Source organism: Harmonia axyridis, chromosome X (assembly GCF_914767665.1).
Source record: "Harmonia axyridis chromosome X, icHarAxyr1.1, whole genome shotgun sequence".
In the NCBI taxonomy this organism is placed as follows: domain Eukaryota; kingdom Metazoa; phylum Arthropoda; class Insecta; order Coleoptera; family Coccinellidae; genus Harmonia; species Harmonia axyridis.
This window is the reverse complement of record NC_059508.1, coordinates 12,589,858-12,617,583: the sequence shown is the minus strand read 5'-3', so window position 1 is coordinate 12,617,583 and position 27,726 is coordinate 12,589,858. Positions and strand designations below refer to the sequence as shown.

Here is a 27,726-nt window from a genome sequence, read left to right as displayed (position 1 = left end):
ATAGAAATTTGCACAAAATATCATTTAAATGAAAAAAAAAAAACAGGTACTAGCAATGATAATATTAGTGGAGATGAACCAATTGGAGAATAACCATTAAGAGTATTATTTAAATTCATCAAAACATTCAATGGTTATAAGTCGGACTCCACACATTCATTACCAATATAAATTTTGCATTTTCTTTGACACAATCGCATCAAAATCCAAGTCTTTTTTATTCGTTGTTTCACAATTATCGACAAATGTTATTAATGAAATCGACATAGATGAAATAAGTGATTGGACAACGTTAAAAACCAAATTACAAACATATTACGGACAAACAAAACAGGTAGCCCAATCTAACGAAGAATTAGAAACATTGCATCAATTTTCAAAAGAGGGAATAACAGATTTCTTTGAAAGACTCGAAAAAATTAAAAACGAGTGTATTCAAGCAAAATATTTATCATTTCAACCAGACGAATTTTACGCTATCAAAAAATCGATTCAAATTCGCAACCGGAAATTAGCCAAATGCTAAGAGCAAGAGGCATTCAAATAACTCATATTTACGGATCAGAATTACAAGTCATATCTTTCAACATAGAAAATTCACCCAACGGAAAAATCAAATTTTTAATCGACAGCGGAGCTTCAAATTCACTTGTTAAACATACTGCATTAATACCAAGCATCACAATATTGCATCGAAAAAATGTTGTATCATTACATGGTATAAACCCTAATCAACCAATTCCTTCTTTAGGAACAGTCGTTTTGAATCTCAAGTACAAAAACTTTAATTTTCCTTTAACAGTCCAAGTTTTAGTAAACCACGAAATACGTTTTGATAATTGTGACGGAATTTTAGGTGTTGATTTTTTGAAAAAGTACAATTCAATGATTGATTTTAATAAAAAAGCATTGATCATCGGAGATTTGACCATTCCTTTTGTTAATACCAACATCTTATCTGAAAGTATGATATTATATCCGCGCTCTGAGACGATCATCGAAGTAAACATAATTAATAATTTATCTCAAGGAATGATAAGAAATCGCGAAATAGACACGGACATATTCATTCCAAATGCATTAGTTAAAAATCATGGACAAAGAGCTTATGTACCTATTTTGAACCTGAGAAATAGCGTAGCAGAGATAAATGCTGACAAATTACAATTTGAAATAGAAGAGGTAACTCCACAAGTAATGGTAAATTTTACGGAACAATTGACAGTGAATCAAAGAAAGAATTTATTGTTTAATAATTTACGTGTTGATCATATGAATTTGGAAGAAAAGGAATCCTTATTACAAATATGCAATCATTATTCAGAATTATTCCATTTACCAGGAGATTTTCTTACTTCAACCGAAACTTTGGAACATAATGTTCCAACAAGTCAAGTCCTAATTTCAACAAGAAATTTTAGACATCCGACTCAAATAAATAAAATGTTAGATCAAGATGTTATTCAAAATTCACATTCACCCCATTCCAGCCCTGTATGGGTAGTTCCAAAAAAAGCTTATGTTTCGGGAATTAGGAACTGGATATTAGTTATTGATTACAGAAAACTTGATGAACTGACAGTTGGAGATAATTATCATTTACCGAATATAGAAACAATTTTGGTTAAATTAGGCAACTCAATTTATTTTTCAACTTTAGACTTAGTATCAGGTTCTCACCAAACAGAGATGCCTGAAACATCTTCCAGAAAGTTTGAATTGAATATAATGCCATTTGGATTAAAAACCGCACCCAATACTTTTAAAAGATTAATGAATATTGTACTTTCCGGACTTCAAGGAACAGTTTGTTTTTGCTATCTAGGTGATATTGTTGTATACGGATCTTCATTACAAGATCATAACGAAAAATTAAGAAAAGTATTTAATCAATTACGAATTCATAATTTAAAAGTACAACCAGACAAATGCGAATTTCTAAAAATGGAAATAACTTATTTTGGACATATCATAACGGACAAAGGTGTAAAACCAGATCCATGGAGAGTAGAAATTATTAAAAATTTAAAAGAACCTAAAAATGTAGAGATGATTAAAATTTTCCTAGGATTTGTTGGATTCTATCGAAAATTTATAAAGAACTTTTCGGAAATTGTAAAACCTCTCACAACCTTTTTGGGGCAAGATAAAACATTTGAATGGAAAGAACCCCAACAAAAATCGTTCAATGAACTCAAAAATATAATTACTACCGAATTATTATTAATTTATCCTGATTTTTCCAGACCGTTCATTTTAACTACAGACACATCTAATGAAGCTTTTGGATCAGTTCTTTCTCAAGAACAATATGGAAAAGATTTACCTATTGCTTGTTATTCAAGAATATTAACAAATATAGAAAAAAATTATTCAACCACAGAAAAGGAATTTTTAGCAATCGTAGATTCGTGTGAACGTTTTAGACCATATTTATTCGGAACAAAGCATATTGAAATTTATACGGACCATAAACCCCTAATTCACTTAAAAAATTGTTCAGATCCTGCAGGACGATTAGCAAGTTGGCAATTATTATTAATGGACTATGATTTCAAAATCAAATATAAGAAAGGAACAGAAAATTTCACATTCAATGATTTTAAACAGTTTCATCAAATGAATTTGAGTATTCCAGAACCGACAATTATTAAAAAACCTTTAAGTAGAATACGAAATCTAATTATACCGTTTTCTACAGATAAATCAGAAAGAAATGAATTCTATGATTACATACAGAAAAACTTTCCGCACCTAAGTTCTCAAAATAATAATGTTTCAGAAGTTAGTCTTCGAAAATTACCAGAACAAATGATTTATTTAATATTTATTAAAAAAGACATCTCAGTATCCACAACTTACGAAGAACTGTTCGAAACCTTTTACACTTTGAGATCTTTATTGAAATTCAACAATTGTACTAAATTCGTGATAACCGACATACCAAAAAATAATTATTTCATAAGGACAGATACCTTCTACAGCCTTCTATTTTATTTATTCAAAGGTTTTAAATATGATATTCTGGATGCTGACAGACAAAAATATGATTAAACAAATACTATTTGATTATCATGATTCACCATTATCAGGACATCAAGGCTTTGAAAGAACAACTCTTCAAGATGATTTAAGGAAATATATTCAATTATATGCAATGACAAGCCATGAAGCAGAAAACGTAGCAATACACTTTTTAAAATTTTGTACAAAGGTTTTTCAGAAAAAATATTATCACATCAAGGAGTTGAATTTAAATCATGAACTTCAAAGGAACTTAATCAAATGACAGAAACAATTATTATAATTTGAATAATTTAGATAAATGTTATGAAATATTTCCAAATAATTATTTGTGCAGATTTTTATATACTATGAGGAAAACAAACAATAATGATCAATGTGAAATCATTTTATTCAATGAACATTTGAATAACACTCCAAAAACTTGCAAAATCAAGAATTTCATCACAGAATTAGAAATTTGGCATAAACTGAAGAATAATCAATGGTTTTATAGCTTAGCTTTTCCAACACAATTATGAATTGTATGTGACGATAATTCTACATAGGTTGAACAAATTAATAATATTTGATTATTTGAATTAAAATCGAGGAAACGTCGGAACTGTTGAATTAATGAATATTTTACCATTCACAGATATTAATCACGATGATTTTTGTAAATATTTAAAGAAGAATCTTACACTTAATGCTATCAAATTAGATCCATTGAAATTGAGTATTTTAGATCTGAAAGAATTAAAATATGCCAAAGATAAACTTTCCGAATTTGATGAACAATTAAATAAACCATTTATAATTCAACATTCGAATTGGTTCACAACTATATTCTCGATTATAGCTTTCATTCTAATTTCATTTATAATCTATAAATGTTTGACATGACTTGGTTTCATAGAGTGGTTCAGGAGATTTTGTTGTAAATCATCAAACAGAAATAATGAAAAATGTTCCTCTTATCTTCAAATATTTAATAATTGTATAAGCATTCAAAAACCGACACATGATTTTAATGTATCATTCAGAAATGATTCAATAGAATTAGATGAAAATGATGAAATTCAATCAAAAATATCACTTAGAAGATCAAAAAGATTGCAAAATATTAGAATATCAAAAAATTGAATAATGAACCATTGTTTTATATAATTTTTTATTCCTCACAATTGTAAATTTTTGTATTTTTAACAAATCACAAAAATTCTAAATTACCCCGATGTTGTTGTAATACTTTGGCAGTTTATTATAAAGTTTCAAAGCTATGAAATTGTGTCCTTGTTCTTCCTTCTAATAAGGGGCGATGGCGAGAAAGCGGATAGATAAAGGAAAATAATAAAGCTTGGACAAAGACGAGCTCGTAGTGCAATAAAAGTACTCATCTTGAAAGCGATAATAAACTTATAAACCGTAAAGGTGTCCGATTTTTTATGGACGTATCGGTTTGAAAGAAAAGTAAAATGATTATTATTGGTTGATTTTATGGAGAAATTTTTGTTCTTCGTCTTTGAGAGATTTCTGAAATTTTTCATTTTGAAAATTTTGGGGTGGGTAATTAATCCCAGATTCCCCCCATTTCTACGCCCTTGAATCTGTAGACTGGTTATAGGGAACAGCGCCATCATGGAATCCGTTTCAGAGGACTGCAGATCTATCGAAACATCTATGTATTTCTGTATACACTTTTGTTGACTCGTTATCCTTTCAAAGTCAGTTAATTACGAAGGCCCTTTTGGTGCCTTCGATATTTTCTGTCAAAAGAACCGAGCCGTCTGGTATCGCAGATATTTGTTTGCTATATCGTTAATTTTTTTTTCACTCGTTTCGTCCAGTGAAGTCATTATTCCTTTCCATATTGTCGTTTGGTTTCAATTACTTTCAATTTATGTAATTGGAATGTTGCAGAGGGGTTTTATTGCAATTCTATTTCGTTTTATTCGTTCTGCTCATGTTCCATATTTGCATTTTTCAAAAGATGAACCATACGATTCGAATTCTCGCGAATTTTGTCATAGCAACGGGAACAGCAATTATTTCTATGCGACTAGATTTGACAGCACCCTTTTGAGCTTATAGAAACGGCTTATCGAAAGCCACGAATTCGAAGAAAGCAATGCCTGCTCGGACAAGGGCGTAGATCTTTTTTTTTCTTGAGGGGCGGTAATCGAAAAAAAAAATTTTGATGGAATTGTTTACTCATATCTATAATGTGAGAAAAAGAGGTTTGATAACGAAGTTTGAACCAAATTACTTGAAATAATTTTTTTTAGTATTTATTCGATTGTTGTTATCTTATACTGGGTGTTGAATTGGAGTTACGAAGGAAAATGAGGCTATGTAGTCCAACTTTTTCGTGATGCCTAACCAGTTTATCGAATCTTTATTAATCTTCGCTACAGAGTTGGTAAATAAGTACCAGAACTTATAACTAATTCATTTATCACAGCTACCTACCTAGATCTTAATAATAATTTGGATTTTCCTGAGAAGTACAATAAAGAGCTGTTTGAATTTTTTTCTCGAAATCGATTGCAGATACGACAAAACTACAACAAACAAAAACGTGTAGTACTGAACCAGAGTTTCTTTTTAAATATTTCTAAACTACCAGTGGTTCACAAAAAAATAATTCTGGAGAAAAGAAGCAGGCACCCTTCCAGAAAAAATTTGCATTCAAAATCAGAATATCACATGATGAATACTTCAAATTGGAATATCTATGCCAATTCAAGTTGAATATCTTGTGAAGGGAAGGTGCTATGAGAGGAAAACTTGAATTTTAACACCTGTATCTCACAAACAAAGCGTTTGCGGACTTATGTTATAGGATTTTTTTTTCTTGAAATGATCTGTCATTTTCATTTGTACCTATAGGGTGATATTTTTTCTGAAACAATGCTTCTTCCTCTAGAACAATTTTTTTTGTGAACTACTGGTAGTTCAGAAAAATGTAAAAAGAAACATTGGTCCAGTACTACACTTTTCGAATTCTTTTAGTTTGGCCATATCTGGTACAGGTTTCGAGAAAAAATTCAAAACAATTCAAATTTTAAATTATTTCCACAAGATATCGTTATCGTAGCTCATTGGCCATTGCTAGTTGCTTAATGCTTCTGGTTTTGCTCGTTTTTAAATTTTTAACTCTTAGAAGAATATCAATGCCTTCTGCATTGGAATTATAAACAACTATATTACCCTGATTTCATGGACTGTGCCTTACGTGTAGAGGAACTAAGGCTTCGTTGCAATTATGAGAAGAATGGAGTTTAGAAATATAAATTACTGAAATAATGTCAGGTACATGGCAACAGTAGCTTCAAAGAGAAAATGGGCTGAGAACAATGCCAAAGGGAAAGATTAAAATGAGAAACTATCACTCAGCTTTGTAAATAGGTGGCAAATTAAGAGCCAATTTGTGTTTCATTCATTCCAGAGCTAGAGTAAATATTGGCTATTTTGAATATCGCCCTACTTGCGTATGTTGAACGTTATCAAGAAAAATATTGGCAAAAAATATATTAGAGATATTATAACCAAATTTTTTTCTGATTTCTCGATACAGGATTTTCCAGTTATCTATAATGTCTCATTGAGGAATTGGAAACTGATTCAATTTCACAAACTACCTCAATTCTCAGAGATGGTGAAACAATCAAAATTTCAATTCAGTTGATACTATTATTGAATCTCAAATAGTAATGGGCGCCAAGAGAATAATTTCCTTAATTTGCCAATTCTAGTTCCAAATATCGTGAAGAAAGTAAAGCAATGGCATGATAAATTTAGACTCCATCAACAACAATGGTTAAAATATGTCATAATGACTTGAAATTCGGTTCTAATAAAGAAACGATTGCCGAGATTGGAGCCTATTTCGTAAGCAATATCTTTCTGCAGGAAAGGTATTGGAAAGTAAAAGGATTACATGTATAACTATTGAGGCCGTTCAAGGCTGTTTTCCCTACTGCAATTCTTGATTTATGGTTTAGAGTGCTACAGACCTGTGAGAAAATCTCGGTGCTAATTGATGAACCAGAATACCAAATCGATGATTCATGGAGAACACAAAAAGAATTAACGTATTGGGGCCGATATAAAGCAGCATCGATTTAAACACATCATAAAGGCTTGGCTGGCACCATTTCTGCATACATTAATATCTCCACCTTGCATATGATATATATTCCCTTCTTATCGCCCCGAGGCTTCTGAATCGTATCTGGGACGATTTATACCTTTTCCCCATCAGATTCCAAGCAATAATGCAAGATTTTGCGATAGGATGGCTGGATGATACAGAGTTGGGTGAATAATTAGGGAAGGGTCAACGAAATGCTTCCAGATTAAGAATTCCTGATATTCTTACTTTTTTGCTACATCCGAAACAACACTGGAGATAAGAAACGTACGTACGTACTTGATATTCGGTATTACGCAGGGTACGTCCCTTGGTCCATAAATATTCATGAGTTTAAGTTTTTCAAATGAGCTCGGACAGTTGTTTTCTAGATTTCAACGAATAGCCAAAGCGTAGGATTCATTGAGAATAAGTAATTCGGTTTGGTTTAAATACCATATTTTATGTCATTTGAAATTGAATGGTATTCCATTGCTGCTGAAAATTTTTTCAATTGAATGATGAACTACTTTTATTGTTCTTAGTTGGAATAGTATATCTGACAGATAGCATATAGGTTATTTTGATTGATGCCTTATTGAATGATTTAACACCCTACGCATTGAAAATAATTGATGCTCCGAATATCCTGTGAGCTGAATGATTCTGACAGCTGGAATATAAATGCCATATTCAATTAAAAGTTGAGGTATTGGTATTTTTGAAGATGCATATTTTCTGCATCATCTTTTTCAGTTACATAGACTTAAACGTCTTCTAGTTTAATAAGTTTTTGACGAAATATCTACCAATATACAGGTATAAGCAGGAGAGCCTCAAGGCTCAATTTAAGGACCTCTACTATACGCCATACATATACATAAGACCTCCCAAACAACTCAAGACATCTGACAAACTACAGATATGCAGATGATAATGTAATAGCAGTAAGACATCGACGAATATAAAGAAGACTGCAAAAAGAAATAAACAAAATGAACTATAAAGAACTATAATGAATACACCCTGATTTGAGAGGAATAAACAAAAAGATATATTGAGGATTGGTACAAGTATGAATTTTTGAGATTTTCTTTCGACAATTTTTCACTACGGAGTCCAAAATATGACAATTTCCGTCTCATGATAATTTAAATATCACTAGTCTGACTGGTTTGGACAAATAAACTTTTTCGATAAATCAGAATATACTATCAGCAAAAAAAAGCTACATAATTGAATATTGACAATTATTTGTCCTATACAGATGCAGTATTGCATTCTCATCCATAAAATAGCTCGCAAAAACAATTTTACAAACGCTATAAATTAGTGAATAATCTCGCGAATCGTTGCAGATATATGAATTATAATATGCAATTCAAATAAAACATTCGTTATCGATGTTGTTTGTAAAAAATTCACAGCAACGCCATCTTTTTGAGTTTTGACTCTAACAGATCTCTTCCATTTTCAGAGCTATACCAGCGCCACCGAACAATGTACGGCGTGGTTTCGCAACAAGGGGGTGAACGAGATCAATATCGTTCTCAGCCTTCTTGCTCTACGGACCCGCAAGATGGGGATAGAAGACCAAAAAGGGAAGAAAAACCGATTTATCAGAAGATATTCAGATACTTCAAGAAACAGTTAACGGTAGAGCCAGGTACAGTATCCTTATTACTCAATGAAAACAACTTAGGTGCTAAATACCATGATAACGATGGAAATATCAGTAATGAATAGGCGCATTCGCCATTTAGCAGCATGGGTTGCAAAATGGCGGAGGAGCCTAACAAATGTCGTAATTTTATTATTGTGAAATTTGGTATCCGAAAATGTTGATTCGAAGATATGAAACCGTGAAAAAGGCATACGTTTCTTTTTGTTGTATAATGTAGCTTCCACTTTTACCAAATGGGAATAAAGTGCTCATCAGAAGTTGGGCATATTGAATTAATTTTTGCTTCCTCTTCAGAAAAACACAATTATGAATATGAATATGTAAAGTGTTCCAGGTCAAAATGATAGGATTCCAATGTAATCATGTATTAACAATAACAAAATGCAATAATTCTGAAATTTTCATATACGAATATATGAGGTGAGCTAGGAGAATGATTTGAATTTTGATGGAATCAGCGAATAAGCTCAAATTTGTTTGGACTCTACGGGCTGGTCCGAAAATAGTGAAATACGATACCACACTTCATAATCTCCATGAAATTCTGTTTTCGATATACCCAAAATTGATATTTTAAACCAGAAGAAGTTGTTATAATCGTTATGAATTTATGTATTTGAAAAAATATTCTAAAAACATTAATATCCTTAACTTTCGACGAGCAGTATATTTATGCTTGTAGAATTAACCTGAAATACATATTGAACTCCGTAAATTGAAGAATTAATTTGTGACAGTTTTGATGAAATTTTCAGTATATCTCGAGCAGATCCACCTCGATAGAGAATTTGATTCTTTAAATTGTAAAAAGTGTGAAGGAGTATACTATACACGAGAATTATTCCACTTTTTCGATAACGTGCTCAAAACAAAGAAAAAAATTACGATGCGGTGGGTACACCACCAGAATTATAGCAAAAACAGGTCTCTAACTTCTTAGTCATATATCGTGGTTGAAATATTGCTATGAATATTTTATTCCTCCAAGTTGAGAACGGGTATTCCTTTCATGTTCAGTGAACTCAACCCAACAAGCTTCAGAAAAATCTTACTATCCAACTTCAAGAAATATCCAGAGAAAAACTATGAGTTTATAAAAAGCAATAGTTCATAAATGGAAACCAACAAAAGTTTGAAACTATTAAGTGGATCAAAAATAGGTTTAATGTTTTGGAAACTCAACTTAAACACAATTTGAAGTGGAATAATTACTATTCTTTATTCGATCTTCTAGAGAAGTCTCACCACGACATTATTCAAAAAAACCTATGAAAAGTTTAAAGGAGTGAAGTCTGTATCAAGACATTTAAGTAACGCTACATTCATTGTTGCTCGAAAAATTGATAAAATCGAGATTCGTGTGTATTGAAAAGTTAGAGTTGAATTTTTGAGAAAAAAATGTGTTTACCGATTAGACCCGAAACTTATTGAGTGAATTTTTAGATTGTATGATAGATCGTCTTATTCAGCGCAGATTTTTAACTGGGAGCCAACTCGTAGATGGCTTTTCTGGACATGAGAGGAGATATATGAAAATTCCAGCTACCCATGATGCGAATACACTTGCCTCATGAGGGAATAAATTAATTTCATATTCGTTTCATGTATATTTTCTGGGGTAACGATACTATGAAGACGATTCTGCAGATGAATCTTTTTTATGTTTTAGGCAGTAATATTGCTTATGTATGCAGACAGATATGATTGGTGAACATATTTCAACAAATGGTTTGCGAGGTCAAAATTTTAATGAGAAACGAATTGATGAAATATGTAAGAAGAGCACTGCCTTAGTGTCAGGAGCTTTTGAGCGCTGGTTAATTTATGCGCCTATTTGGAGACAGAATTTTATTGAATGCAATTTAGTATGATGATTATTTGATCCAGATGTACAATTTCGATGAGACAATCTTCAAAAAACAGACGTGGTTGTGAGATCGAAGGAAGTAGTCCCAAAGAACTTTTTAGTGTAGAAGGGGATATGGTTTAACTAGCACTGTTGATATCCAAACTCTATAGGAAACGGATTAAAAAAAAAGAAGGCATTCGATGATTGTATATATTTTGTTATTGTTTTCTGGTATCCTGATTTCATCAGCAATAGGTAATCACAATTTGAGGACCAGTGAAACAGCAAAAAAAAAAAAAAAACCTTCATAAAAATTGCCAGCGTTTCGAGTCTAAATTGATTCTTTACCAGGGCTACAAAAAATTACTGAAATTGATTACACTTCATTAGAGGCACATAATACAACTACAAACAAGTTCAGCACAATATTCTTACATCAAAGAAATTTTAATATGAAATATTTCAGGAAATAAAAATGACAAAATATAAAGAATAACTTATTGTTTAAGGCAAAATACATGAAGTTCCTAGAAGCTCATATAATCATATCTCCCCATTTTACTTTATGAATAATTTACTTGTGACAGGGTTCGAAAATGATTTTCTTCCAAAAATTGAGTATGCACCAAAGAGACTATTATTAAACGTTTAATGAGTGTCTGTCATTCTTATCTGTTTATTTCCCTACATCAATTCTAAATATAGCTACGTTGAGGGCACTGATATTCGTTCAGGGTATTAAAACATCCTGGTGTTACTGTACAAGCGAAGATTAAACTGAACTGTTTCCTAGATATAATAATGCTACGTCATGCACAACCATTCTAAAATTCATTGTCAAACCCCTTATACATTGTCGTCTGACGTTCTGTGTAGTTTCATTTCATCTTATTGAATTTCGAACATCTCAATATAACCAGAAACATTGTTATTTCCACGATTTTAAGATACTATTCTTACAATTGAAGAATTCTGGAAAGAGTTGAATGAATCTTCTGAATAGAGTAGTATGAGCTGTAGCTCATTCCAGTTATGTGAAGCGAAGAAAGGTCCCACTAGTAGCTGATTATATTTCATGTTTCAATTGTGATGTTCTTGAAAAGTAGACACCTATTAGAGACCCTTGTGGTACACCTGATTCAATATTTTCTGTCGAGTGCAGTTGAAGTTATTTCATTTTATAATATTTTTTCATTATGTAATATCAATCCTTGATGAAGACTTTCTCCATATCCAGGAATATGACTTTGTGCATCTTGATACATTCAGTGTTTTCTTTATGTCTTCTATTACCCTCGTTTATTGGTGGGCTGTAGAGTGATTTGTCTGTAATCCAAATTGTTATTTGAATAAGGCATGTGTTCCACACGAGGATTGCTTTTTATATTGTGAAAAGGGATAGGAAAACTCACTAAAGATCATTTAAATGGCTTTATTGTTTCTCAAAATATTCTACAGTGTTTTTGGTTGATGCTCCATCCCCAGAAGTCGAGTTAAGTTCATAGATGCATTGTTATTGTATGCAAATGTTCACGCATTATTTCCAGTTCCTTGTCGAGCCAAAAAAAATTGCGCTTGAATGTTATTAGAACGTTTGGAGTGAGTAAATGCTGAAAGATGTCATAGTTTAGTCATCAGCGTTGCCAATTCCCGAAATAATGGTGTTTTTTCAGCTGTATGAGAAGTTTCGATGTATGTTCTTTATAGTTTGACAGTTGATAATATCAAACACTACACTACAATAGTAGAGAATTTTTTGTCATCTTTCGATGACAAGGAAATTGCTAAACTACGCTGTTTAGATCTGAGCAAAGCATTCGACAGTGTGGTGCATGATCTGTTGCTGGAGAAGCTAGAATTTTATGGTTTTAGGGGGCCAGTTCTCGGTTTGCTGGGATCATACTCGGAGGGCAGATGTCAGGTAGTACAGCTGGACGATATGACATCTAAAAAGGATAGCATAACGATCAGAGCAGTTAATTCGATTAACCATGGAACGTTTTCGCACCATGTTTACTCTTATTGATAACTCGCATCCCCAGAGACGCCGTACGGTGCGTACAGAAGAAGCTATTGCTGCTGTAGAGCGTAGCATTGAGGAAGACCCGAATGAGTCTATCCGCCATCGAGCACAGGAATTGGATCTGTGTCCATCCACTTTATGGAAGATCTTGCGGAAGGATCTTGGTTTGCGTGCTTACAAAATCCAACTCGTGCAAGAATTGAAGCCAAACGATCATCAAGTAAGGCGTAGATTCGTCGAATGGGGCCAAAATGAGATTGCCGTTGTTCCCGATTTTCATAAGCGAATTTTGTTTAGCGATGAAGCGCACTTCTGGTTGAATGGCTACGTCAACAAACAAAACTGCCGCATTTGGAGAGAAACTAATCCTCAAGTGTATGTCGAAACACCGTTACATCCAGAGAAACTGACTGTTTGGTGCGCTTTATGGGCTGGTGGAATCATTGTCCGTACTTCTTCAAAAACGATGATAACCAGAACGTTACAGTCAATGGTGATCGGTATAGAGCCATGATTACTAACTTTTTCATTCCTGAATTGAACAACCATGATATCCAGGAGGCGCAACATGTCACAAGCTCGTGCCACAATCGATGTATTGAAAGACACGTTTGGTGACCGCCTAATTTCATGTTTTGGACCTGTGAATTGGCCTCCAAGATCTTGTGATTTAACACCGCTAGACACTTTCTGTGAGGCTATGTAAAGAAATTAGTCTATGCGGATAAGCCACAAACCCTTGACCATTTGGAATACAATATTCGCCGTGTTATTGCCGATATACGGCAACAAATGTTGGAAAAAGTCATCGAAAATTGGACGTCCAGATTGGACCACATCCGAGCCAGCCGTGGCGGTCATATGCCAGAAATCATATTAAAAATGTGATGCCACAAGATTATCTTGCGGATAAATAAAATTCATGTCAATCGAATAATCCATCGTTGTTTTAGTGCAATTTAAAGTTCTATAGAGATAAAAAAACACCCTTTATATACAGTTTTCAATTATTTCACTCAGTTAACTATCAATCCGGAAACTTATCCAAAGAACAATCGTAGATTTCAGGATATAAGACGAATCTCGGATAGGATGCGGCTAGAATGAGCAGCAAGGTGCGGCATTTCCTCGAGAAGATCTGAAACTTGTCGACGGAGATGTCGAGAATTTACGCTACCCGCAGTAATATTTTACACTGTCGTAGTAATGGCGGAATGATCCCATTTAATTGTGTTCTGTGAGGTGGGTTCCACAATGAAGCCTCTAGCTCAGTTCGAAATTAGTCAACATAATTCGGTTCGTGAAGTAAACGAATGGAAAATTGTCATAATTTTCCGGAATTGAATAATGGAAATGCGGAAAAATCACTCCGAATTACTGGAAAACGTGGGATCCGGTCACTGAGCATCTGAAATGAAAGGAGCATTCTCAGGAATAATGGAATGAAATGTTTCAGTAGAAAGATTTGATAAGACTGATTAGTGTTTCATGAAAAAATCCAATAGAAGATTTATGCAAAGTCGGTTTTGGAAAACTTCGAATATTCCAAATACACAAAAAGATTGATTATGTTCGAACAACATGAAACCATTGGAAAGAGAATAGTTGATTGGGCATAAAATATCGGCAAATCCTTTTTCACTGATCAAATAAATACCTTAGAGGAATTTTTATGTGATGAGTTATTGTTGAAGCCAGTATAAACATCACTTCAATATATTATATTTGAAAAAATAACGTATGTCTTTTTAGAGAATACCAAAACACCTCTCGATTAATAAAACAAATATTGGACTTATTAGACCAATTGAAAAGTCCACGGTCTGATGCACAGATGGTGGTGCTAGTATTATATCCATGTGATTTTTAGTAAGTACCAACCTTCAAACAATACGTGTCAAAATTTGACAGCGGTCCTACCATTAGTTTATGAGATATTGCGTTATGAGTGTAGCTACTTTTGTTATTTGAAAAAAAAATTCGTGTGCTGATAAAATATTGCCTTTTGAAGAGAAAGAATACAGTTGAAGCCAAATCTTGGCTTGATGAAGAGTTTCCGGGGTCTGCACCAGGAGAATCAACCCATCATTGATGGCTATGTTAAGTTTAAACGTGGTGAAATGAGCTCCGAAGACGGTGAACGCAGTGGACGCAGAAAAGAGGCTGTCACCGATATAAAAATCAAAAAAGTTCATAAAATAATTTTAAATGACCGTAAAGTGAAGTTGATCGAGATAACAGACATGGTGAAGATATCATCTCATCGTCGATATATGACAATGGATGAAACATGACTCCATCATTTCACTCCGGAGTCCAATCGACAGTCAGCTGCACACGATGAACCGAATCCTAAGCGAGGAAAAACATTACAGTCAGCTGGAAAGCTTATGGCATCAGTATTCTGGGATGCGCAAGGTATAATATTCATTGGTTACTTCCAAAAGGACCAGACCATCAACAGCGATTATTGAAAAGCGTTATTGAATCGTTTGAAGGATGAAATCGTTTAAAGAACGGCCCCATCTGAAGAAAAAAGGTTGTTGTTTCATCAAGACAATGCGCCGTGTCACAAATCAATAAAAACAATGGCAAAATTGGATGAATTGCTTCTGCATCCACCATATTCACCAGATCTGGCCCCAGCCACTTTCTCCCATTCTCAGACTTCAAAAGAATGCTCGCTGGAAAGACATTTAGCGCCAATGAAGAAGTAATCGCCGGAACTGAGGCCTATTTTGAAGCGAAAGACAAATCATTCTACAAAAATGGTATCGAAAAGTTGGAAGATCGCTATAATCGCTTTAACGTAAGATGTTTTAATATGGTAGACCGGGAACTTTTCAATTGGCCTGTTATGCTGTTATTGCTAAAATATACGCAATTATTTTACAAGTAAAAGGTTCCGAAGCAATAGAAACATCTGGCTTCAAAATTCTCGATTTAAACATCAATTTGTGTTATCACATTCACGTGTTTGATTTATCGGTGTATTGACTGATTCAAAGAAATTAACAAAATTGAATGTAATGGGTTTAGAAACAGCCAACCCTTGAACTCATTAATAAATGTCTAAGGTTTTAACTGACACTTGGTCAATACGTATTAGTAAAAGCTTTTTCCTCGCTTCAAACTGTACCAAGACAAACCATTTACCTAACTGCATTTTCCACTCTTCAGTCTTCAGTTCGTGACGAGCAATAGTGACATGAAAACAATTAACCCCTGTGTTAGAGCTGTTTTATTGGGAAAATAAGAAGAGTATATCACTCAAAAAGAAAACGATTCATGAGAAACGGCGAAACGGAAGATCGGAAGGGACTTTTCAATTGGTCTGTTACTAAAGTCTAGATTAATAGATAACCAGAGGAAAAGACCGGTTCCGCTCTTCTTGAAGCTCATCAGAATCGTACAACCCATCAACCAACGATGACAATCCTTGAAAATAGAGGAAATTTTAATGACAGCCAGCAGTAACATTGAGACTATACAGGGTGATTCTCACAAAGACCATTGGTTAGAATATTTCGAAGAAAGACTTGAAATTTTTCAGCAACGATTTTTTCGGGATAGATGAATTCAAGGAAAAACTTTATATTCCTTCGAATTCCGGTTCCACTCAAAATGATACCAGCATCCTTTCTTCAATAATTGTAATACCCTGTTTTTTTTCTTATTTAAAATCAGATTACTCATTGAATTCAACATTGCTTCAATGTATCATTAGCTTATTTTTCCCAGAAAATTTGTCTGAAATCTGGAAAAACTCTTCGAAATTTCTCTAGTGGGGCTTCATTCCAAACTTCGAGATGGGTTCGATTCTCGTTTACATAGTTGAAATTTCATCCATTCCTCTGAGAGTCTGAAGAAGCGAGTTATTCAGTATTATTGAGAATTTTGAACATAGTTGAAAGAAGAAGATGCTGTTTTTTTTTAATATTTGGATAGGTCAGGAGAGAATTGAAAATGTGCCACCTGTTTTCTTTCAGTTCAGTAGCTCTTGATATACCCTGATTATTTCACAAATGTGACTTAGATATTGTTCAAATAGAAGAAAATGTTTTTTATTGTTTCCTCTACTTCGATATGAGCTTTACATCAGTACGAGAACGCCATTGGTGCTGTTCGTAGTTTACGTATGTCATTCGAAAGGAGGCGTACAATTCCACAGTTTGCTTTTATTGCAAGTGAAAATGTAAATGGTATTGTCGATGTGAAATTTCCATTGTTACACTACAGCCTCGGAAGTATTTTACGAATAGTCCATAAACAAGCGCTATATTCAGGGAAAATGCCCAATACAAGTTCCTACATGAAACCATCAATATCAGCAGACGCACTTTACGGATTCCACTTATTGGAAAAGTTTTTCGGTTAGTAGGTTACACTCCTTAATACGAAAACTAGAAGTTTTTACTGTTGCCCCCGCCACCTCAAATTATGTACTAATCTTTCAACTCACTTAGAACAATGAAGCTGTTTTTCAACTTTGGTTCATTTTTTCCGAGAATAACCTTTGCAATAGTCCGAGAGAAATATTTCAGCTAATTTTCACGTTTGGAGTGTAGAGAATGCAAAAAATAAAGATTGATTATTGGTGTTCACATGCATGAGGAGTGAGATAACTTACTGTCTTCTCACATCTCAATAGAGGCTTTGGTCCTCTCTTGCGATTTGGAGAAACTTAATTTCTTCTCATTTTTGCTTGAAATATTTGAGTATTTTTGAGGGGTTGTTTTCCACGATGCCTGTAATTTTAAAATTTTGAGCCGGGAATGGTCTTAAAGTATAAAGTTTGACTTACTGATGACGATTTCGTTGATGAGAGTATTTGGATCTAGTTGTAAGTGCTTATTCAGAGCTCTTTCGGATGTTTACCTATGCGCAAATATGGAACACCCAGGATCTCAAAAGTTTAGGTTCTAATAGTCTGATTTTGATGGAATTCTGAGTGGGAATTCGGATTGCCACAAGACCGAAAACAAGGTACAGTAGAAAATACTAAATATCTGGGCGATAAGGGAGAGGGAGTAAGATGTCACATCAATTTGAATCAATTTTTCGCTACTATTTGGTTGTTGATCATCATATAACCCATTTCCCCTGTTTGTGCTGACGAAGAACATTTTAATTGTTATTTTATTGACACCATTTAGACTGTAAATTTGTATATATCAGTCTCTATCTTCTTACACGAACGAAATTTTATTCTTTATAAATATATTATTTACTCTACTCAAGATCAATTGTATTTGTGTAGTTATTTCCATAGTGGAGAAATATACTGCTCCACCAGAGTTACGGATATCTTATTCAATCGTTTTGAAAAGTATGTAATATTCGAGAAAATCGCTGTAGAATCATTTAAAACTCAACAACAACTTGAAACGATCCAATAAAAAACAGTATGAGACATTTCGTCAATCTGGTCGCCTTTTTTCTGAAGTTTGGTTCTTTGCATATGCTTCATGAATTTTCTAATTTTGAAATGGAGTCAGTTTATCAACGGCTTCGATTTGAAACGAGTTTTCTGAAAATGCTAAGACGTAAATTAACAAACGCTGAGGCTAATAGGGCTATCGGAATGCTACAGGGTGGCCTATGTCAGGTTGTAGCGGAAAGGCTCCAAGTCAGCCAAAGTGTGATATCTCGACTTTGGAATAGGTTCAGGGAGACAGGTTCCGTGTTGGAAAGACCAATGCTTGGTGAGCGACGAAAAACAACACCTGCTCAGGATCGTTTCATCACCGTTTCGGCGAGAAGAAACCCTACATCTACGTGTAGAATGCTACGGAATACTCTTCATGGGTCCATGTTTCCATCTAAATAGGTGAATCTAGGTTCTAGACGTCCATTAAGAGGAGTTCCATTAACACGTGACCGTAAGCGTCAAAGACTGGAATGGGCAAGACAACATATCAATTGGAACGATCATTGGCGTAGTGTTCTTTTCACTGATGAATCCAGATATGGACGATTTTCAGATTCTCGAAGAATAAGGCTATGGACAATCCCACGCATATCCCGTAATCGTCGCTATGACCAAGAAGTTCATCCATCCCGAGGGGGTAGTGTTATGGTATGGGCCGGGATATGTTTCAACGGGCGCACAGGTCTACACATTTTCTACACATTTGTCCTGGGAATATGACCGCCTCACACTATAAGGAGCATGTCATTGACAATGTAATGCCAAATTTTCACGCTGCTATTGGTGGAACTTTCAATTTCTAGACGATAACGCTAGACCACACTGTGCAGCAATAGTTGAGAATGCGCGCGACGAGCTTGGTATTCCACATTTACCAATACCTTCGAACTCAACAAATTTGAATTGCATAGAACATGCATGGGATAAGCTCCAAAGAAGATTAGATAATCATCAACCTACCCCAAAATCCTTAAATGATCTGAGAGAGCTTCTGCCCCATTTATGGAACCAAATTCCTCAAGAAATGTTCAACAACCTCGTGTGTAGTATGCAAAGAAGATATCCAGCTGTTATTGATGCCCGTGGAGACCATACATTGTATTGATAGTCTTAAAATGCATGAATTCTCTGAAAATAATATTTCGTTATTTTACTCGATTTTTCTTAACCACCCTATATACGCTGCAGACCTACAGGCTAAAATTAATTTTATTTCCTGCAACTTGAAGTCATACTAATATGAATTTTCATCACAAAAATCTCATTCGAACTATATTTTTCTGCAATCCAAGTCAATATCCCTAACTCATGTGGAGCAGTTTATATTTCAGTATCACCTGCGAATCTTGCATTTTTCCTCTTATATTTGTTCAATATGGTTAAAAGGAGGCAAGTGGGAGCGGCGTAGGTGTGTGGTTCTATCTTCTAAGCTGGATAAACTGGAAACGTATAACTCGTATGAAAAAGAACAAAATGTCCTAGTTCAAACAGCGTTGACCATTATTATTCCCGTTTTGATGAGCTTATAGGCTCTCTTGAAGAAAAGCTACTCATTCCCTTTGTGAAAAATCTGCAGGATATTTCGATACAAGGAATGTTTTCCAGATAATGGATAGGTTGTTTGAAAACTGTGTTATCTAGAAGGATGATTAAAATTAACGAAGTGTATTCTTACTTTTATATCCTTTATGCCATTTTATGTAGCATAACATTTCCCACAACTGAACAATATAAACCCCTCATAAAAAATGATACACCTAAATCGCTAAATCATTGACATGCTCGAGAAAAAACAAATGGGAGGACGAACAATACATGGTGGAAGAATAAGGGATTTTGCGCTCATCCCCGCTACTTCCGAGAAGGTTTAAGAGTCTCTCTGTGAAAAAAACGTGTAAATGAAAAGAATATAACTCCTCTGCTGGGAAATTCTTATTACATACCGAAATCTTAGCGGTGGAACACTCGACTTTAATTAAATCATCATGCGCTATTTCCTTTATGAGCCTTTGTATTGCTGTTGCTTTTTTTCCCTTCACACATCTGTTCGTATATATCCCCCTGGAAAAAAAAGAGTGAGCCATTCTGCTCGAGTTTTCATGGTTGTGGTTGTACATCGGAAGACAATGATACGCGAAAGCAGTTCCGTTCTGAAAGGTATCATTGTTATAAGGAAGCCTACATGATTTTCGAAATGCGGAATTCTGAATTTCCGAGAGACAGATCTCTATGAAGGTATAGTATATCCAAAGTCATTTGAACTAGTCTATAAAAACGCTTGGCCAGAGATAATTGCAAAACAGTCATAAACCATAGGCGCACACTTTTCAAACCTTTGAGTAGAAAATAATATGTATGGGACTCGGATGTCGATTCTTTCAGAAAACTTGTGACGTGAGTAGCTTTCGCTGTTACATCAAAAATGATACTATGTCATTCTACGGTGTTATAATTTGATTATTCTTTATTCTCGACCTGTAATATACTATCAAGGATTGTTATCAACGATGATGAACTGATCGTTGCATAGAATTAGAAGAGCACGATGTTTGAGATGAATTCGGAAATGTTCTGTCTGAAGATAAGACCAACTAGGGTAGAATAGGTGCATGACCTTGAAATCCTTGAGTGACATCAAGTCCCTTAGAAAGTTTTTTGGAAAAAAATCTATATTTTTTATTCATTCAGTCAATTTTACGTAGGTATAAAGAGAGAGTGGTCTCAAGCAAATCCTATACTTGAAGAGTTATCGAGAAAAAACATGAACTAAGGAAAACTGCAATTTCTCATTGAATATATGATAGTAGTCTATGACTTCCAGAAAACATAAAAAGAAACGAAAAAGTCGAAATTCCATGAATTGTAATTAAATATTTCTTTAAGACGGTTAAAAATCCATAAACCAATAAAATTTTCAATTACGAATAATCAATGACATTTCATGAAATGTCAAATTTAGTTACCAAATTTCGATTTTAGTTTCTATGTTTTCCGGAAGTCATAGACTACTCCACTCAGTTAGAAATTGTAGTATTTCCTCAGTTCAATTTTGCCTCGATAACTCTTAAATTTTTCGTATTCAGAATCAGAATAAATATTCAAAGATATATGTAACCTATTATTAAAACTGTCCCGACTGATGGCAGGAAATGGTGAAATATTTCTATTTTCTATAAAATACTTGATTGATTTTTCGATCCGGCTACGTAGCTGCTAATTTGATGTTCTAAGAGCCTCAACATCATATGCCTATTCCATATGATTTCTCAAACCAGTAATAACATTGCTTAAATCAGTAAATGTAAAGAAAATTTTGTTGGTTAATCTCATTTTAATCAATTCTTCCTTCAGTGGAATGAAGATATTTAGGATGCGAAATCATTTTCTTCAGAACCCGTCATATATCAATTCTGACTTTGAAAGTAAATGAAGGAATAGATTTGATTGCAAAATATTCATCTTTTTTTACAGAAGCCATAGAATTGTGCCAAACATCATAGTCGAAATCATTAAAAGCATCAGTCACACAACGAACGAAAACTACGTAAAAATGCATTTCAATAATACCCCTATGGACCACACTGGTCTATGCGAATTATTAAAAAGTGATAGATGCAGCCAATGAGTGTAACCAAGAACGCTCTCAAAGTGGAAAGGGGAATACGAGGGGAAATATTCAGCCAATAAGATCAATCAAATCGGGACATTCTTGTTTCCAAGACGATTTGCTAAATACCGGGGTTTAATTGAGAGTATTGATAGCAATATTTTCATAAATTCCAAAGGAATTTCTGAAAAATTGGACAACCCTTGTAGAATTGAAATATTCAGGCTTCCTCCAAGTGACTTTAGATACACTATATACTGAGGGTGGAGTTGGTATGAGATTGAAGAGGCGCCCAAAAGTTCTTCATTTCCCGTCATTCTTATTCTCATTTCATCTCTTATTCTCATTTTTATTATTCCATCTGATCGTAACTGATGACGGGATTCGTTCTATTCTTGTTAATTAATGAACTTATAAGCGTAAACTTTCTCATAAATCCGTTTGAATCTAATCTACGATAACACCATTTTAATGAACTGCAAAATCTAAACTTTAGAATTGAAATTAACAGTTCCCAATCCATTCAGAATCCTGATCTTTGGAAGTGTTAAGATTATGGAAACGATTCATAAGTTTGGAAACTTATCGAAGGAGGAGCTTCATTAAGACCCTCCTGTGTTAGTTTGGATGAAACAAGTGGGGATAGGCAATTAACGAAATGAGGTATACGAAAATTTCTGAACAGAAATCCGAATATCCAAGATCTATTGTATCTGGTGGTGGGGAAAGGCTGGAAAATGTGGAAATGCGCGCAAGGTTGCGCTCCATGAAGGTTGCGTTCTATGGTCTCGCCAGAAAATCCGTTAGTACGAATCCAGCTCTCGGTGAAGAGGTTGTGCTGACTCTCCCTCACCAGGCCTCTTTGGTGTCGCGCTACATCTGGCGGAGGATGCATCATGGGTAAATAAAATTTTTTCTTTGTTTTTCAAGTTGGTTATTTGAAATAAAAAAAAAACTTCATGAAAAAAATTTTTTATGAGAAAATTTAAAAAATTTAAAAAAAAATCGAAAATTTTAAAAACTAAATATAAAGTGAATTGAGAATATTTTCATTCAAGTTTATTCAGATATTTCACATTTTTTGACTATATAAATGTGAAATGATACGGATCTTCATTCATGTCAACAATATTATTATTATTAATAATATTGTTGACATGAATGAAGTTCCATATCATTTCACATTTATATAGCCAAAAAATGTAAAATATCTGAATAAACTTAAATATAAATATTTTCACTTCACTTATACATATATGATTCGACTGTAATGATATTTTCGTGATTATTTTAGATTTAATGAAAACCACGCTCCCCTTAATTTGAAAATGTGCATAAAATAATTGGGAACTCGAAAAATATTTTAAAAATTAACATTTTTATATCATATACAGGACGAAGTTTCTCTGCATAATTAATTAACATTTTTACGATGAAAAACTTTCATAAAACAAATCAAATTTTAAAAACATTTTGGAATTTTTTGGTGAAAGTTTTTCATCGTAAAAATGTTAATTAATTATGCAGAGAAACTTCGTCCTGTATATGATATAAAGATGAAAAATGAAAATGTGGGAACTGTTGGGAACTTGAAAAATATTTTAAAAATTTAGAGAACAAATTATTTGTGGTGAACTTATTCGAAATCATATCATAATTTTCGAATTTTTTTATAAAGAGTGATCGACCATATTTCTCCAAAAAATTTTATTTATATTTACATATCTCTCCTTATTTGTAATTCTTAATTTATCAAACATTTTTATATCATATACAGGACGAAGTTTCTCTGCATAATTAATTAACATTCTTACCATGAAAAACTTTCATAAAACAAATTAAATTTTAAAAACATTTTGGAATTTTTTGGTGAAAGTTTTTCATGGTAAAAATGTTAATTAATTATGCAGAGAAACTTCGTCCTGTATATGATATAAAGATGAAAAATGAAAATGTGGGAACTGTTGGGAACTTGAAAAATATTTTAAAAATTTAGAGAACAAATTATTTGTGGTGAACTTATTCGAAATCATATCATAATTTTCGAATTTTTTTATAAAGAGTGATCGATCATATTTCTCCAAAAAATTTTATTTATATTTACATATCTCTCCTTATTTGTAATTCTTAATTTATCAAACATTTTTATATCATATACAGGACGAAGTTTCTCTGCATAATTAATTAACATTTTTACCATGAAAAACTTTCACCAAAAAATTCCAAAATGTTTTTAAAATTTAATTTGTTTTATGAGAGTTTTTCATCGTAAAAATGTTAATTAATTATGCAGAGAAACTTCGTCCTGTATATGATGTAAAAATGTTAATTTTTAAAATATTTTTCAAGTTCCCAATTATTTTATGCACATTTTCAAATTAAGGGGAGCGTGGTTTTCATTAAATCTAAAATAATCACGAAAATATCATTACAGTCGAATCATATATGTATAAGTGAAGCGAAAATATTTATATTTAAGTTTATTCAGATATTTTACATTTTTTGGCTATATAAATGAGAAATGAAACGGAACTCCATTCATGTCAACAATATTATTAATAATAATAATAACATTTTTATATCATATACAGGACGAAGTTTCTCTGCCTAATTAATCAACATTTTTATGATAAAAATTTTCCATAAAACAAATTACTTATGAAAACATTTTGGAATTTTTTTGTGAATATTATGGGAACGCAAATGAAAATTTACTTTTTGCTCATATGATCAAATTCAAATCTAGCTAAAATAATTTTCCCACTTATAGAAGTGCTTCAGAGCAAAAGTTTTCGAGCAAGAAAAAATATTTTTAACTTGTTTTTTTATATTGCATGAACTAAGTGGGATAATTGTTTCAATGTGAAATATTTACTATATTATGGTAATCAATTATTTACACTACCTATTAAATATTTCAACTTAAATGAAGTGATTACATGCTTTGTATTGAAATGTTATTTTCTGAATAATTTTACTCATTTTATTCTCCCAATTTGGTGATATACTGCTATATTTTTTTTATATGTAAACTAAACCTGTATTATTCAGTTTAAGAGGGATTACCACCACGGGGCTTTCTGCGTATCAGTCAAACTTTGGGACCCATTTATTTCCCCTCTGGCGCTCTTGCGATGACCAAACTTTGTACGGGATTCGAAGTTGCACATTCATCTTATCTTCTTTTTTCGAAGGAAATAAGTAGAGGACAGCTTTGTACGAAGACCGATTATTTTTCTCACCAATTCTGTAATGATTTGTTGTAGTTTTTTCTTCAGGAATATTTTAAAAATATATAAGTGCGTTGAATATCGTACATTTCTTCAATACTTCTGCAGGAAACGAAAAGTTTCCAAATTTCTCTTTTATTCGCAATTCAAAAATGTTCACTTTTTACAATGTAAATTATTGTTTAAATTATGTGAAAACCTTTTGAAAATCGGTGATTTGTAGGACGAAATATCTCTAATTTCGTTTTAGAGCAACCACGTGGTGGTGAACGATCGCGCAAAAATTCCGGACAATTCTCAGATTTCAAAACACTGTTTATTCCAAAAGTTTCAGGGAATTTTTTTTTTCTGACGCCGGAGGTTTGTTATTCGAATTGATAAAACGAAATGAACCAAATCATCCCGAATCGTAATGAAATGAACGAAAGTTTGGGAAGAAAGAAAATTGGAGTATCTCCAGCGCAATCCGTAATTTCTCAGTCATCTCGCTATAAATCATTTAACACCAGACGCTTCCTGAATGGCGATTCCAACAAGCAAGTTTATTAAAACTCACTCGCCTCATTGTAGAAGCAGGTCTTCATTTAAAAAAAAATTAGGAAAGTGAGTAGCTTTCGAGCGCCAGTCATTTCTGTGCCAATTGTATATGTGATCTCCATATAGGTATATGTGATCTCCAAGCGTGCAATTGGCGCATGAAGGAATGAGCGCTCAGAAACTCCTGACTTCACAACAGTTTTTCCTCTTTTTTTCGATATTCTGCTTGAATTTCCTTGATGGCCTATAAGACGTTTATGGAAAACTAATCATAATTTTGTGCTGAAAATTTACATGTTGGTGTTTGAGAGAATGATCTTTCTCTCTAAAATATTTTTAGATTTCTAGATAGCTTTTTTATGAAAATTTCATTGATATGTCATACTATGGGTAAAAGCTCAAGGTTTGATGAGTTGATGGGATTTTTATGAAAGAAATTGTGGCGACAGGGACTCACACTTTTCTGAATATTTCTGCAGAAAATTTTTTGTTCGGAAAAACCTTTTTATTTTAGATTCTGCAAATACGAAGTATTATAAGACTGTTTGCAGTTTGGACGAAAAATGAACAGGGTGTTTATCAGAAGATCATGAATTTGGACATCTCGAATTAATCAAAGCTCGAGATTTTTAAATTAGAACCTATATTTTTCGTCATTTCAGTGGATTCAAAGTACAAAAATAGTGGGAGTTGCTCAATCAAACCCTATACATACTTCAAGAGTTATCGAGGAAGAACATTTAATGAGTTGTCTAAAACCCCAACATGCAAATTTTCAGCATATAATTGTTTTCCATAAACTCCTACTATTCCATCGCGCTGAATCACCCTGTATAAGGTACCCTATGTATCTCGAAAACTAGTCATATAGCAATGCCATTACTGTTTGACATCATAATAGTGTAATCAAACTAAGAGTGATGACAAAAAATTGTAAAATTCCACGTACGACCTTTTCAATTACAGTGTGAATTATAAACAAACGAATTTCATTTTGAATGAAATTTATCTAACAATAATTTTCATCAAAAACCAGTTTGAAGTTATTGCCTTATGAGTAAGCAATATTTGTTGCGCAAAAGTGATTCATTCGAGATGTTTTCTTACGAGAAATGTTAATTGAAAGAAATGCCATTTTCCAACTTCGACAACCAATATCTCGAAAACTAGTCATATGATTGAGTTGGACCCCAATAGATTTTCGTGTTCAGGAGGCTATATTCTACAACATACGAAAAATTCAGAAAAATAAAATTTTTCCATTAGGCTGCTTGGTGCATTGGCTCTAATGGAAATGGAAAAGTATTGAAAAGTTAGCGCTAGAGATAATCGGTTTATTTGAGGTTTTACCATCTATTATTCATTTTGGAGGGTTCGTCATAGAGGAAAGTCCTTATTTATTCATTCTTTTTTTAGACAAAATAACAATGAGTAAACACCAATGTGTCTTTTATGAATTATGAACTAAACGAACTTCATTTTGAAATTCGTTAAAATTTTTAAGATGAAGTTTGTCTCACAACCTATTTAACAATAATTTATATTAAAAACCAGTCTAAAATTATCGCTTTATGGGTAAGCAATATTTCTCGCGCAAAAGTTTTCCATTCAGGATGTTTTTCTACTAGAAATGTTAATTTGAAGAAATGCCATTTTCAAACTTCTCGAAATCTAACATATGATTGAGTTGGGCCCATAGTGTTTTTTGTTGAGGAGGTCATATTCTAGAACATACGGAAAATTCAGAAAAATAAACTATAGTGGCAACTTTTCTATTAGGCTGCTAGGTCCTTTGGCTCAAGTGAAAAAGTGATTGCCAAGGAGCATTTTTCGACAGCAAGACAAAAGTATTGACATTATACAGGCACTTTTTTACGTAGAATCCAACGGCGTGCTCGTCTTTTTAACAGGATTTTCAATCACAAAGCTTTGGCCCAACGTTTTGTTTTTTCGAATGGAAACAGTAGATTTCTATGTCATTTTTTGAATGCTTATTTTTTCCTGATTTCAAAAATATATAACATCATATGATTTGTATCAATATTAATAATAGCAAATGGTGAAAATCCTTTTTTTATCTAAGAGTTTCAATTTCTATGGTTTCAACTGTTGATTAGTAAACAAAAATTGAGCTTCCTATAACAAAAGCAGTGTCTTTGCTTCAATCTGAGCATTTCTAAGATTTTTACTAATTTCTACAAAATTGTCTGTATAATGTTTCAATTTC

At 33.1% G+C, this 27,726-nt stretch overlaps 1 protein-coding gene across 2 annotated transcripts in view; it reads left to right on the top strand.

Moving 5' to 3' along the window:
• LOC123685961 (Kv channel-interacting protein 4-like) overlaps nt 1-27,726 on the top strand; it is a 175,630-nt gene that overhangs the window by 16,715 nt on the left and 131,189 nt on the right. The window contains exon 2 of one of the 2 annotated variants that reach the window (XM_045625863.1): nt 8,616-8,804. In XM_045625863.1, coding sequence (XP_045481819.1) covers nt 8,639-8,804 — 166 coding nt within the window. In that variant the 5' untranslated portion in view covers nt 8,616-8,638. Of the gene's footprint in view, nt 1-8,615; nt 8,805-22,537; nt 22,633-27,726 lie in introns of those variants that run through there. The other variant, XM_045625864.1, reaches the window with a different exon arrangement.